The sequence below is a fragment of the Gadus morhua genome, chromosome 10 (genome assembly GCF_902167405.1).
Source record: "Gadus morhua chromosome 10, gadMor3.0, whole genome shotgun sequence".
Classification (NCBI taxonomy): Eukaryota; Metazoa; Chordata; class Actinopteri; order Gadiformes; family Gadidae; genus Gadus; species Gadus morhua.
The window spans coordinates 10,634,742-10,646,838 of record NC_044057.1 but is presented as its reverse complement, the minus strand read 5'-3'; the positions used below and the strand labels follow the sequence as shown (position 1 = coordinate 10,646,838).

Here is a 12,097-nt window from a genome sequence, read left to right as displayed (position 1 = left end):
GGTTGACACGCCTATTCTACATCGCGTGGGAGTCGGGTACAGTGCCAAAGGAGTGGCAAACCGGGGTGGTGGTTCCCCTGTTCAAAAAGGGGGACCAGAGAGTGTGTGCCAATTACCGGGGTATCACACTTCTCAGCCTCCCTGGTAAAGTCTACTCCAAGGTGCTGGAAAGGAGGGTTCGGCCGATCGTCGAACCTCAGATTGAAGAGGAACAATGCGGTTTACGCCCCGGACGTGGAACTACGGACCAGCTCTTCACTCTCGCAAGGATCCTGGAGGGGGCCTGGGAGTATGCCCATCCGGTCTACATGTGTTTTGTGGATCTGGAGAAGGCGTATGACCGGGTCCCCCGGGAGAAGCTGTGGGTGCTGCGGGAGTATGGGGTAAGGGGGTCTCTCCTCAGGGCCATCCAATCTCAGTACTCCCAAAGCGAGAGCTGTGTTTGCGTCCTCGGCAGCCAGTCAGTTTCGTTCTCAGTGGGAGATGGTCTCCGCCAGGGCTGCGCCTTGTCACCAATCCTGTTTGTGATATACATGGACAGGATATCGAGGCGTAGTCGTGGTGGGGAGGGGTTGCAGTTCGGTGGTCTGAGGATCTCGTCACTGCTTTTTGCAGATGATGTGGTCCTCATTGGATCATCGGCCTGTGACCTTCAGCACTCACTGGATCGGCTGGCAGCCGAGTGTGAAGCGGCTGGGATGAGGATCAGCACCGCTAAATCTGAGGCCATGACTCTTAGCAGGAAACCGGTGGATTGCTTACTCCGGGTAGGAAATTAGTCCTTAGCCCAAGTGAAGGAGTTCAAGTACCTCGGGGTCATGTTCACGAGTGAGGGTACTATGGAGCGTGAGATTGGCCGTAGAATCGGAGCAGCGGAGGCGGTATTGCCTTCGCTTTACCGCACCGTTGTTACCAAAAGAGAGCTGAGCCGCAAGGCAAAGCTCTCGATCTACCGGTCGATCTTCGTTCCTATCCTCACCTATGGTCATGAGGGTTGGGTGATGACCAAAAGGACGAGATCGCGGGTACAAGCGGCCGAGATGAGTTTTCTCAGAAGGGTGGCTGGCGTCTCCCTTAGGGATAGGGTGAGAAGCTCAGCCATCCGTGAGGAACTCGGATTAGAGCCGCTGCTCCTTTACTTAGAAAGGAGTCAGCTGAGGTGGTTCGGGCATCTGACAAGGATGCCCACTGGGCGCCTCCCTTGGGAGGTGTTTCAGGCACGTCCAGTGGGGAGGAGACCTCGGGGAAGACCCAGGACTAGGTGGAGAGATTATATCTCAACACTGGCCTGGGAACGCCTCGGGATCCCCCCGTCATAGCTGGTCAATGTGGCCCGGGAAAGGGAAGTCTGGGGCCCCCTGCTTGAGCTGCTCCCCCCGCGACCCGACCCCGGATAAGCGGACGAAGATGAGATGAGATGACAATCGTTTTGAGTCCCGGGGAACGTGACAATGTAGTTATCTGAAAATAGCCGATCTTATTGGCAGAGCATAGGCTATGTTACGTTAGCTTGAAGTCTGTGTAATGCTGTATAGGCTACTCAAGGCATAATTTATCTTGCATTGCTAATGTTGTTGACAAAATCGGCTTCCTGTGTTGTCCAGACCATCAGAGCTAATTACCCAGCACATGATGGGCAGTACCGTGGCTACAGGAGACAGTAGACGTAAGCGTCTTAGAGTACCATATTAAGCGCTATATAAATTTCATTTATTATTATTATTATTATTATTATTATTAGACAGTCAAGATGAGCTGTGACTATTTTGACGCACCCTACTTGTTTTACTTTTGTAAATATTTCATATTTTTTCATGAATAAAACTTCAAATTCATGTTGGTTGTTGTGATTTCTTTACTATCCCAAATGATGTCATACTAAAGTAGGCCTACTGTATAAGATAAACACTTATTTCAACTGGGGAGAAAAGGTTGAGTACAAATACTTGATATGCTGAGCTACTGTAATTAGCTAATGTTTTTATGCTGTACAGTAATATACAAATGATGCGTTTGAAAAAACGAGAGCAGTCGTCTAAACTAGCCAACGTATCATGGGGATATGTTTACACAAAGTTTGCTCACACGATCACTCGTGCTAGTATAATTGGTCCTTCCCCCTCCAAACGGAAACAGACGGGCGGTGCAGCGAGCGCAATGCACTGTGGTAGTTGGTTTTCTTACTTTTGAGCCAGAGAGACACTTTCTGCTTTTACTCATGCTAGGATGAACCGATTTCAATTTTTTTTGCACATTTATAATGCATAGAATTATTTACTTCATATAACCTTCATATCTCCACCGGTGAAGTATCCCTTTAAATGCAAATGAGTTGCTGCCCATTGCAAACAAATGAGTTATCAGAGTGAACTGCAGCATGGAGAAGTTTTTGTTGCCTTTTGCGGACTCCCGGAGCTTTATGTCTATAAAGTAATATTAATAATAATGATATATAGGTATCTATAATATAATATCTAATTTCACTGCCAAAAGCTATGTGCGTCTCCGGATGATATTATGAACCATAAAGATTGCGTCTGACATCTCTGGTACTACCACAACAAGTAAAGATTCATAGTGGGGGTTATCTCGGCCATGTTGTTTTTTTTACTCTGAAATCCAGATTGAACCACGACATGGAGGAGAAAGGGATTGTACTCCCAGAGCTCAGGCAGTCCCATGGCAAACTGACAAGGAACATCTATCTTTGCATGGAATCTCCCTGCTTCTGAAATGTGCAAACTTCTCAGCCCATCGCTCGTCCACTTTCGTCAAAGTTCAACAAACCTCCCTTTAGCTTGTATGTGTCGTATCTTGTTATTGTTGGAAATGGATATGTGTTACAGAGGACTACATGAAAGGCACCTAAAACACATAATTATATTCATTATTTGTCTTCATACTTAAAAGAAACTTGATGTGTCACACTCTCCGATACAAATTTATAATGTGTTACTACACCACTGTGACAACCTTTCTTCCCCTGTTTCGTCTAAGTAATGCTAATAGGCAACATTACTATGGAGAGAACATTTTGGCTGGGGCTGGTAGTATTTGGTAGTACCAAATATAATGCATTGAGTCGTCATGGTTTCCAAAGTTTCTACAATGTTTCATTCATGTTACAAGAATAAATGTTCATCATTGGTAAGGATTACGCATTATATTTGTACTGTTTCTTTATTGAATGATAATTTTCCTGAAATACAGATTTGAAGGTGTTTTGACAGATCTGTAGAACTTTCTATAGTATCAACATGGGGGCCAAGGCGGTTAATTAAAGCTTTGAGAAAAAACATCATTGCACCGAATGGAAATGTAAAAAATGTGTAATCCTCCAGGATACAAGATAAAAAAAAGTGAATGTGTTCAAAACGTTAACTAACCCTAAAGAATGAAATTAAATTGACCCACCAGCTTTTGCAGCTTGAAGAATTTCTTGTTTGTGAAAGCGCTCCATTGTTCGATACAAACGGCAGTACATCCATACCTAAAATATAGTAAGTGCATAATCATCATAATACAATGTGATGTGCATGTAATATGTATGTGTCTACCTTTGAAGTGACCTACCTGTCTGCCCTGCAACCAGACATACTTCAAATCATCGTAGACCTGTCCCTTTTTATCGATGCAAGTGAAAAACCCTCTACACGAAGAAGAAAGAGATTAAGGGTCAGAATAACTGCTCTACACATACTATCTAAACACAATGTTTTTCTAGATAATATGAATTGTGGAGCAATTGTATTTATGGTGCATAAACAATGCCAAAAATATGTTATTTTCTCCATCATTGTAAACAAAATGCTGTATTGTAAATTTTTTAAACTATTTACCTGGGATGGCATAACCCTAACCCTAACGCTGCATTATAGCCCCAGGTTAGAATTCATGATAGATTTATAGATATAGGCTTAAGTTAAGATGCAGGTATTTAGTTACACATCATAAATAGAGACGTATTATTGGCAGAGAATCTTGATGGACCATAGTGCTGCAATGGGGATCTTTAAAAGAAAAACATCTCTGAACCATGGATGGATCTGAAAAAAACTTGCAATTTGATTGTTTTTGTTTAAGAGTTCTGGGCCCAGTTTCCCGATAACGATGGATCTTTCGAAACCATCGTTACTTTCTTTGTAGCGTTTCCCGAAACTCCTCTTAACATGAACGCGCATTCGCTGCACAACGTTCGTAGGATTGTACCTGTCCACTGACATGGTGCTGAAACGGGCTATGATGCAGGGGGAGACGTAGGAATGTCGCAGGTAAATGGGGTTAAAAAGGGTTAAAATATCTCCCCATCAAGGCCAACCGCAGAGTAGCCTACGAAAAGAATAGATTGCAATAATATGAATGCTAAAGATATTCAAACACAACTGATTAGGCCTAGGCCGACATATATATCAGTCCTAATCCTGAACGCACTGTGCATACATTTATTCACGGCATTTCCCCCCTTGAAATAATTCCATATTACAAAAATCCAAAATAGCTTGTGTGACAGCTACATTTATCTTAATGTGCTGATTTTTTAAACATATATTTTGCGCAGCAAGAGAGCCGACTTTATCTGATTCCGCATAAGGTTGCATTGGCTCTCTAGTATAGAATATTTGTAGACATTAAAAATGCAACGTTCCATTCATACATTATCATTTAATCGGGTTGGCTATTGCTGACCCGATTAGGAGAGCTTGGTCTAGATCCTGCCCATATTGTTGGGCAGGATGAAGTAAGCTATAGGCAGGGTTCAAGTTATGATTCCATCTCTGTGGGGGTCTCTTAAAGTTGACGGTGGGGGGAGACCGTACCGGCGGGGGGGGGATATAGGACGTAAATATGGGCTATTATGACACGGCTCTTCTCAATGACGTGGAACGCTCCATTCACTTGCATGGGCCCTTCACAACAACGCCAGCTTCTTCGGTTGCCAAGCGACGTCAACGTCTTTGGCTAACTATTTCTCTGCTGATCAACACTACGTATGGTAAGTTGGTTACAAATAAATTGTAAAAAAACACCTTGTGTAGTTATTTTTTCGTTTGGCAAGTAGCCGCTCATTATCAAAAATAAGCCTATTCAGGTCGAAGCACCTCCGTTTCGCGTCGGTGTCCAGTTCGCCCTGTTTGGGCTTATTTCCCCGATAATGACCAGCGTTCTATTATCCCACTTATATAATTCAATACAACTCTGCATGTGGTAGGGAAAATAGCTTTGTAATTACAATATTATGCTGCTGTATTTTCAGAGACCCCCACAGATATTTGACTTTGCTGCTTTCATGGGAGCCAGACCTCTCTCAATGGGACCTCAGCTTCCACTGGCTCCCACCTAACTCGAACCCTGGCTAGGTCTTTCTACACTGCCGAGCCGGTTCAGTCGCAGCTTGGCACGCCCGGCTATTTCACCTTCTTATCTCAAGTTTCCTGTGTAAAACCGAGGGGGTCTAATACACCAGTTTGTCACGGCGCGGGGTTTCTTGGTTCACTCTGGGGAAGGCGGGGCTGTGCACGGAGTCTCTGACCTCTTTAGAATAATTTGTATTATTGCATACTCCCAAATGTTTTCATTTTTTATGAATGAAGATACCCGCATGCAATAATGAGTTCACTCTATAGTAGGCTAACGATGCTCTTAGCGTCCTACGAGTACCCTGGAGTAGGGATGGGCATGATTAATCGACGATCGACTAATTGATCGTTAAGAATTTCGTCGATTACGTACATTTTTCATAGATTAAACCAATGCAGTTTGCAATTAAACATTTTACCACACAGGGGCAATATTTAAATTTGCGGGTCCTCCCCGGCAATAAACATCCCGCTTTGAACGGTGAACTCTTTACGCCTAGCAGCTATAAAAAATACAAAATTCCTATTAATGCAGGCTATGTGGAAAATGCGCCGACTTTGGCTCAGCCTGGCTCCGCCCTCTTCCGCTACGTAGCTAAGATGGCTGCCGTTGAGTACGAAAAGTGTACATCGCCACACACTTCGCGATTTGTCCGTTTTCAGTCCACTTATTTTCGCCCGATCTGAATCGGAACGCCCTACGTACTCAAATTTAGACTAGTAAGTACGGATAGTATGGATATTGGAACACGGCGATGTAATCATGAAGCAGACGAGGCCAGGGCGAAGTCTGGTGTGGGACCATTATGATTTAAAAAATGACTTCTTGGGGAGCACTATAGGCCTACCACTCAAGGCGAGGTTAGCATCGAAGCAGAAATAAAGAACTTTCTGAATCCCTGGATTGTTGAAAGTTGTTCCCCCGCCTTGCCAAGTTAGCACGGAGGTATTTGTGCATCACGGCAACGTCGGTCCCCTCAGAGCGGGTGTTTTCGGCGGCTGGACTGACGGTCACCAGGCTGTGGTCGCGTCTGACCCCAGAGCATGTCAACATGCTCATCTTTCTGAACAAAAATCTGTAGACTGGTTGGTTAAGTAATAACATGATTGTTTTTTTGATGTTATTATTGTTATTATTTTGGGAAGAAACTAGGGTTGTTTTTATTTTTTGTTATGTTTATGAGCACCGGCTTCGAGCTGCATGCTCCGTTGCTTAGAGCAGAGTAGCGCATAACTATTGAACGGATCTGGTTTAACTGAGTTGTTCATCTAATAATAAAGATCCCAATGAGGAAAACACGCTGTATTTGTATTTTCATTTCATTTTGAATATAATTTTTTTTTTTTAATTTTAATGTAAAATATTAACGATTAAATCGACTAATTGATCGTTAATTCTCCCGACGATCGACTAAGACAACTTAATCGAATGCCCATCCCTACCCTGGAGCACTCGTTAGCTACGAGCATTTTCAAGACGTTACTTACTGTACCAACGATGCTTTCGGGCAACGGTGTGAAAACTGTACGACGCACTTCACGATCCACTTAGGCTAACGATGCTTTCGGGAAACTGGGCCCTGGGAAGGCTGGGGTAAACATTATCTCCATGGCTACGGTAATAGTGCATCAACGATGATGCCTTTAATATTTGTCGCATTGTAAGATAGATACAAATCAGATAAAAAACAAAGACCCCAACACAGTTAAAGGTTGGTCGGGCAGGTTGTGCCGATGTATCTCTCACTATAAACCAGCCCTCCCTTTTCACATCAATACAGCGTCACACTACTACATAACACTATTGTATCAACAACACATGCATTTGGTATAGCTCTCTGGGTTCAACCCTATTTTAGGAAGTCTTATATACACTTTTCATATGTGCGTAATCGTTTCTGATAGATAATCAAAATTTTTTATCTTGCATACATGAAACTATTTAATTTGCATTTGTATGTGTATATGACAGAAGTACGAGTGTTTCAGTAGTAAGAGTGAGAGCGTTTCAATTGTGAATGTAAGAGCTTAAAGGGGACGCATTATGCCACCAGGTGTGAGTGTGATAAGCCTTATCACATTTCGAAAATCTGCCCCATATGACATCACTAGTGGTCTTGTCCACCAAGATCTGTGCTGGATAGGGCAGTCTAACAGCCTACCCAGTGGACTGAAGTAAAAGTTGCTCAACCATCCAAAAATGTAGGTGGATGAAGAGCTATTTGATTATCAGTTTTTACTTGAGTTTAATTATTAATGATTATTACACGGGTCTTCTCAATGGCGTGGAACGCTCGTTCACTTGCATGGGCTCTTCACAACTTCCAAAAGTATAATTGACCGCTGTCAAGGAAAACAAAGGACTTTTTGCCTCTAATGACATCTTTGGTAGCACTCCTCAAGTAGTCCGGTAACTTGTCAACCCCCGCGTCTTCGGTTGCTAAGCTACGTCAACGTCTTTGGCAGACTATTTTTCTACTGATCAACATTACAAATGCTGGCAGTGGTAACAAATAAATTGTTAAAAGACACACCATGTGAAGTTATTTTTTCGTTTTGGCAAGTAGCCGTGTAATAAGCGGGATAATGTATAGAACGTCGCCAGTCATTATCGAAAATAAGCCCCTTCAGGGCGAAGCAAGATACCTTCGGTGCACGTCGGTGTCCTGTTCGCCCTGTCGGGGGTTATTTTCCGGATAATGACCGGCGTTCTATACATTACCCCTTACTTATTACACGGCTCTTCTCAACTGCTCCATTCACTTGCATGGGCCTTCCCAACGTTCAGCTGTCAATTATTTTTGTTTATTACACGGCTCTTCTCAATGCAGTGGAATGCTCATGTCTAGCATATTGGACCGCTTTGAAGGTAAGTGGATTTTTTGCCTCTGATTCACGTCATCTGTATCACTCCACAGTCCGGTAACTTATCAACCCCAGTGTATTCGGTTGCTAAGCGACGTCAACGACTTTGGCAAACTCTCTGCTAACCGACTCGGATCTCAGATCTGACGCCACGCCCACGCCCACGCTTCAAGCGTTTTTATTATTTCGCTCGGTCGTTGGAGGAAAACATGGACGCCACCCGGAAAGCTGTTGTCGCGGTAGCATTGGCAGAGGACCAAGCGCTCCAAAATAAGTAGGCTATATGCCATAGAGAGTTACGGACGCAGTAAGGTATTGCAGTAATACGAGTGATTGAAATTGCCATTTAAACCACCAAAGTGGTCCAAGCACAATGAAAACAGTTCATCTTCAAGTCACACTGGGCGCAGCCATCTTGAATTCTGTCTCGGAATTTTGCTCGGTCACCACTGAGTTCAACCGAGATGGCGAGTTCGCCGTCCGAGGAAAAGGGGCGTTTTTGTGAGTGTCGCTAGGCAACGTCCTCGGACCTCCGAGACGGATGGATAATAAAACACAGCTACGAATGATAACAAATGCATTGGAAAAAGACACACTGTGGGAAGTTATTTTTTCGTTTTGGCAAGTAGCCATTGCTAATAATACCAATACTCTTTGGCTGAGATGATGAGGCATCAAACAATCAAGTCACTTTAGCCTGAATACATAGGTAAAAGGTTGCTACTACCACAGTGGCGGACTCAGGGGGGGGGCGACCGCCCCCCCCTCGTGGCTCAATTGTTGAAAAAGCGCGCTAAAGTGCCCTTCAAGAGTGTTGAAAAACGAGAGGAAATGCCTTATTGGCTGCCCTTTTCACGTGCAAAACATGATTAGGTGCCCGCTAGGGTGCTCCTTCATACAATAAATTATGATGATGTGCCCTCTAGAACAAGAAAATTCAATGACGTGCCTTAATGAGTGCCCTTATAGTCCCCTTCTGCCCGTTTGGTGCCCTTTTAGTGCCCCCTTTAGTACCCTGATAGTGCCCTTCCGCCCGTCTGGTGCCCATCTAGTGCCCTGATAGTCCCCTTCTGCCCGTCTGTTCCTTCAAGTGCCCGTCTGCCCATCTGGTGCCCTTCTAGTAGCCTGATAGTGCCCTTCTGCCTGTCTGGTCCCTCTAGTGCCCTTCCAGTGCCCTTCTAGTACCCTGATAGTGCCCTTCTGCCCGTCTGGTCCTTCTAGTGCCCTTCTAGTGCCCTTCTAGTACCCTGATAGTGTCCTTCTACCCGTCTGGTCCTTCTAGTGCCCTTCTAGTACCCTGATAGTGCCCTTCTGCCCGTCTGGTCCTTCTAGTGCCCTTCCAGTGCCCTGATAGTGCCCTGATAGTGCCCTTCTGCTCGTCTGGTCCTTATAGTGCCCTTCTAGTGCTCTTCTGCACGTCTGGTGCCCTTCTAGTGCCCTTCTGCCCGTCTGGTGCCCCCATGGTTGAAAAAGTGTGCTTAAGTGCCCTCTATGGTGGTGAAAATGAGAGAAAGTGCCTTATTGGCTGCCCTTTACACGTGAACAAAAATTAATGAGCGCCCTAGGTTGCCCCTGATGATGTGCCCTCTGGAGCAAGAATATGGCAAACCGAAAAAAACATGTTGTGGTTAGCTATTGAGGTGCAGACGTTCCTCTCTTTGGTAGCTGACGAACGGGGAATGCGAGGCGTTGCTTTCATGTGGCGTCGCCATGACAAACAGCTACATCGAGTGGTACTTAAATCTCCACTGGATAACGAAGCAAAAAGCGGATTAAGAGTATGTCAGTACCCATAGTGGAAAAGCGCAATTAGATGCCAAGTTAGAAAAACTTAATATTTTCAGTTTGTATAATCCGTTTAAAATGTATATACATTTTTTGAGCATTCAAGATCATTCAAGTGTAGGTAATTTCATGCAAGAGAGACGATAATGGTCAGCTATCACCTCAACATGAAGGAAAACTTCCTTAAATGTTTCCGTAGCTGGCTGTCAGCGGTCAAAGACTGTATGGTAGCGGCACATTGAATTTTCTCCAGTCTAATTTTTACTGAAATGTTAGCATAGATGAAACAGTAAGGCATCCTCCTTTCTTTGGCTAAAATGTGAAAGTGCACAATGACGTGAACAACTAATTTTGGTGTTTATAAAGTCGCTAGAATAAGGGGAAACAGTGTCTTTGAAGCAATTTTTTTCTGGGGGAGGACCCCCAGACCCCCCGTTTCAATTATGAGCCCAACTATTCTTTCAATTGCTACATGGAGATGTAACAAGTGCCCCGAATGGGACCTTCAAGGCAGCGCTTGCTAAGGTTAGGGGATAGGACCTTCCAGGCAGCGCTGCCTTTAAGGCTCCGTTGGGGGAACAAAACACCATCAAGTTAGAAAAGCCACTGTGTCCGCTGGTGGGGCCCCATGTTGTCCAGAATGTGCCCTTTTTATTTGTTCGCCCCTGCCCTTCAAACAGTCTGAGTCCGCCACTGATGGACAGTATCAGAACGATAACCTGTTGAACCAAATGGATGTGTAGGCTACACCAAGGGATGCATCTGCAGACTACTGCCACATTAATAAGGTAAGTATTAAGTATTAAGTATTAAGTAAATAATAGGTAAGACATGTAATTATTGCTCAAGATTTGCTGGTGCTGTGGCGAGGTCTTTTGTGTTTTTTGCACTCAAGTGGTCGGCTGTTTTAACTTGCAATTGATAGTCGGTGGAGTCAGTCTCTTGTTGACACAAAGTGACTTTGGTCATTCTTGCTTGGCTTGAATTCTGGAATAATTGTGGGGGTGAGTACATGAGTTTGGGTCAGAATGCCTGATGTAGGCTAGATTGGATGGAATATGTGTTGTGAATTGAGCAGCCAGCTCATGTATGCTGAAAGTATATGTGTTGTTACGATACGATCGTGTCAGAGACTCCATAAGATTAGTTCATTTTAATATCCAGGTTCCCTTAACTATATGTGAGCGTTGAACATAATTCAACATGTTCAACGCTCGTCAGCTTCAGTTTTGAAGCTGGCGAGCATTGAACATGTTGAATTAGTTTGCCTTCGTCGCACGCTCGTAGGCTTACAATTTAGCATTTTTTATTGAACCTGAAATCAAAACACAATACTATGGCTTACCCATATTTCGTGTCGTGAGAATAAGTCAGCCAGAAGCTCACTACACGGTCGAGTTCTGTGCGTATTTCCTCTCGATACTGTTGCAACAGGACGGCTGACATCTAAAAAAAAAAAAATCATCATTAAGGGTCACGAAGATGCATTGTAACACATCTGTTGTATGTAAATACTTAATATTTTACAATTGCATACATCATTAACGAGCGTCTTACGTTGAAAACCAAGGAATTGTTGTGATTGGAAGAGTTGGAGAAGTCACGAGCTTCGCTCACGTGAATATCACATGAGCTGCTGAGAAAGCATCTGATTGAAATTACTCCACCGTAAAGTGTGACCCCAGGGGGAGCTGTTGCTGAGCTGAGGCTGAAATGAGGTCACCGTAAAGTGTGACCCCAGGGGGCGATGTTGCAAATTTTATGCAACATGCAGGAGTTTGAAGCGTATACAGGCATTAAGAGCGATGGCGATAATGTTACGTTTTAATCTTATCCATGTTTCTGCATGTGAACGACTTCATATCCGTCTACGCCTTAAACTCGTTCATGTTGCAGAAAATGTGGAAGGGCAACCCTTATTAGTCTTGAACCACAAATGCATTGAAATAAATCAGGCTACTTAATTCCCTACACCTTTTGACTTTTTTTTTTTACTGTCAATGTATATAAAGGATAGATAGCACTAGTAGCACTTCATGATTATATGAATTACAGTTAATAAAGATTAATTAATATTTAATAGAAGCAAC

The 12,097-nt window shown here is 43.8% G+C and overlaps 1 protein-coding gene across 2 annotated transcripts in view; it reads right to left on the bottom strand.

Annotated features, from left to right (window-relative positions):
* renbp (renin binding protein) overlaps positions 1-11,690 on the bottom strand; it is a 117,187-nt gene extending 105,497 nt beyond the window's left edge. The window contains exons 1-4 of one of the 2 annotated variants that reach the window (XM_030369214.1): positions 11,565-11,690; positions 11,353-11,453; positions 3,574-3,649; positions 3,415-3,490 (exon numbers count right to left, since the gene is read on the bottom strand). In XM_030369214.1, coding sequence (XP_030225074.1) covers positions 3,415-3,490; positions 3,574-3,649; positions 11,353-11,453 — 253 coding nt within the window. In that variant the 5' untranslated portion in view covers positions 11,565-11,690. Of the gene's footprint in view, positions 1-3,414; positions 3,491-3,573; positions 3,650-11,352; positions 11,454-11,544 lie in introns of both variants that reach the window. The other variant, XM_030369215.1, reaches the window with a different exon arrangement.
* Between the last annotated feature and the right edge of the window lie 407 nt (positions 11,691-12,097).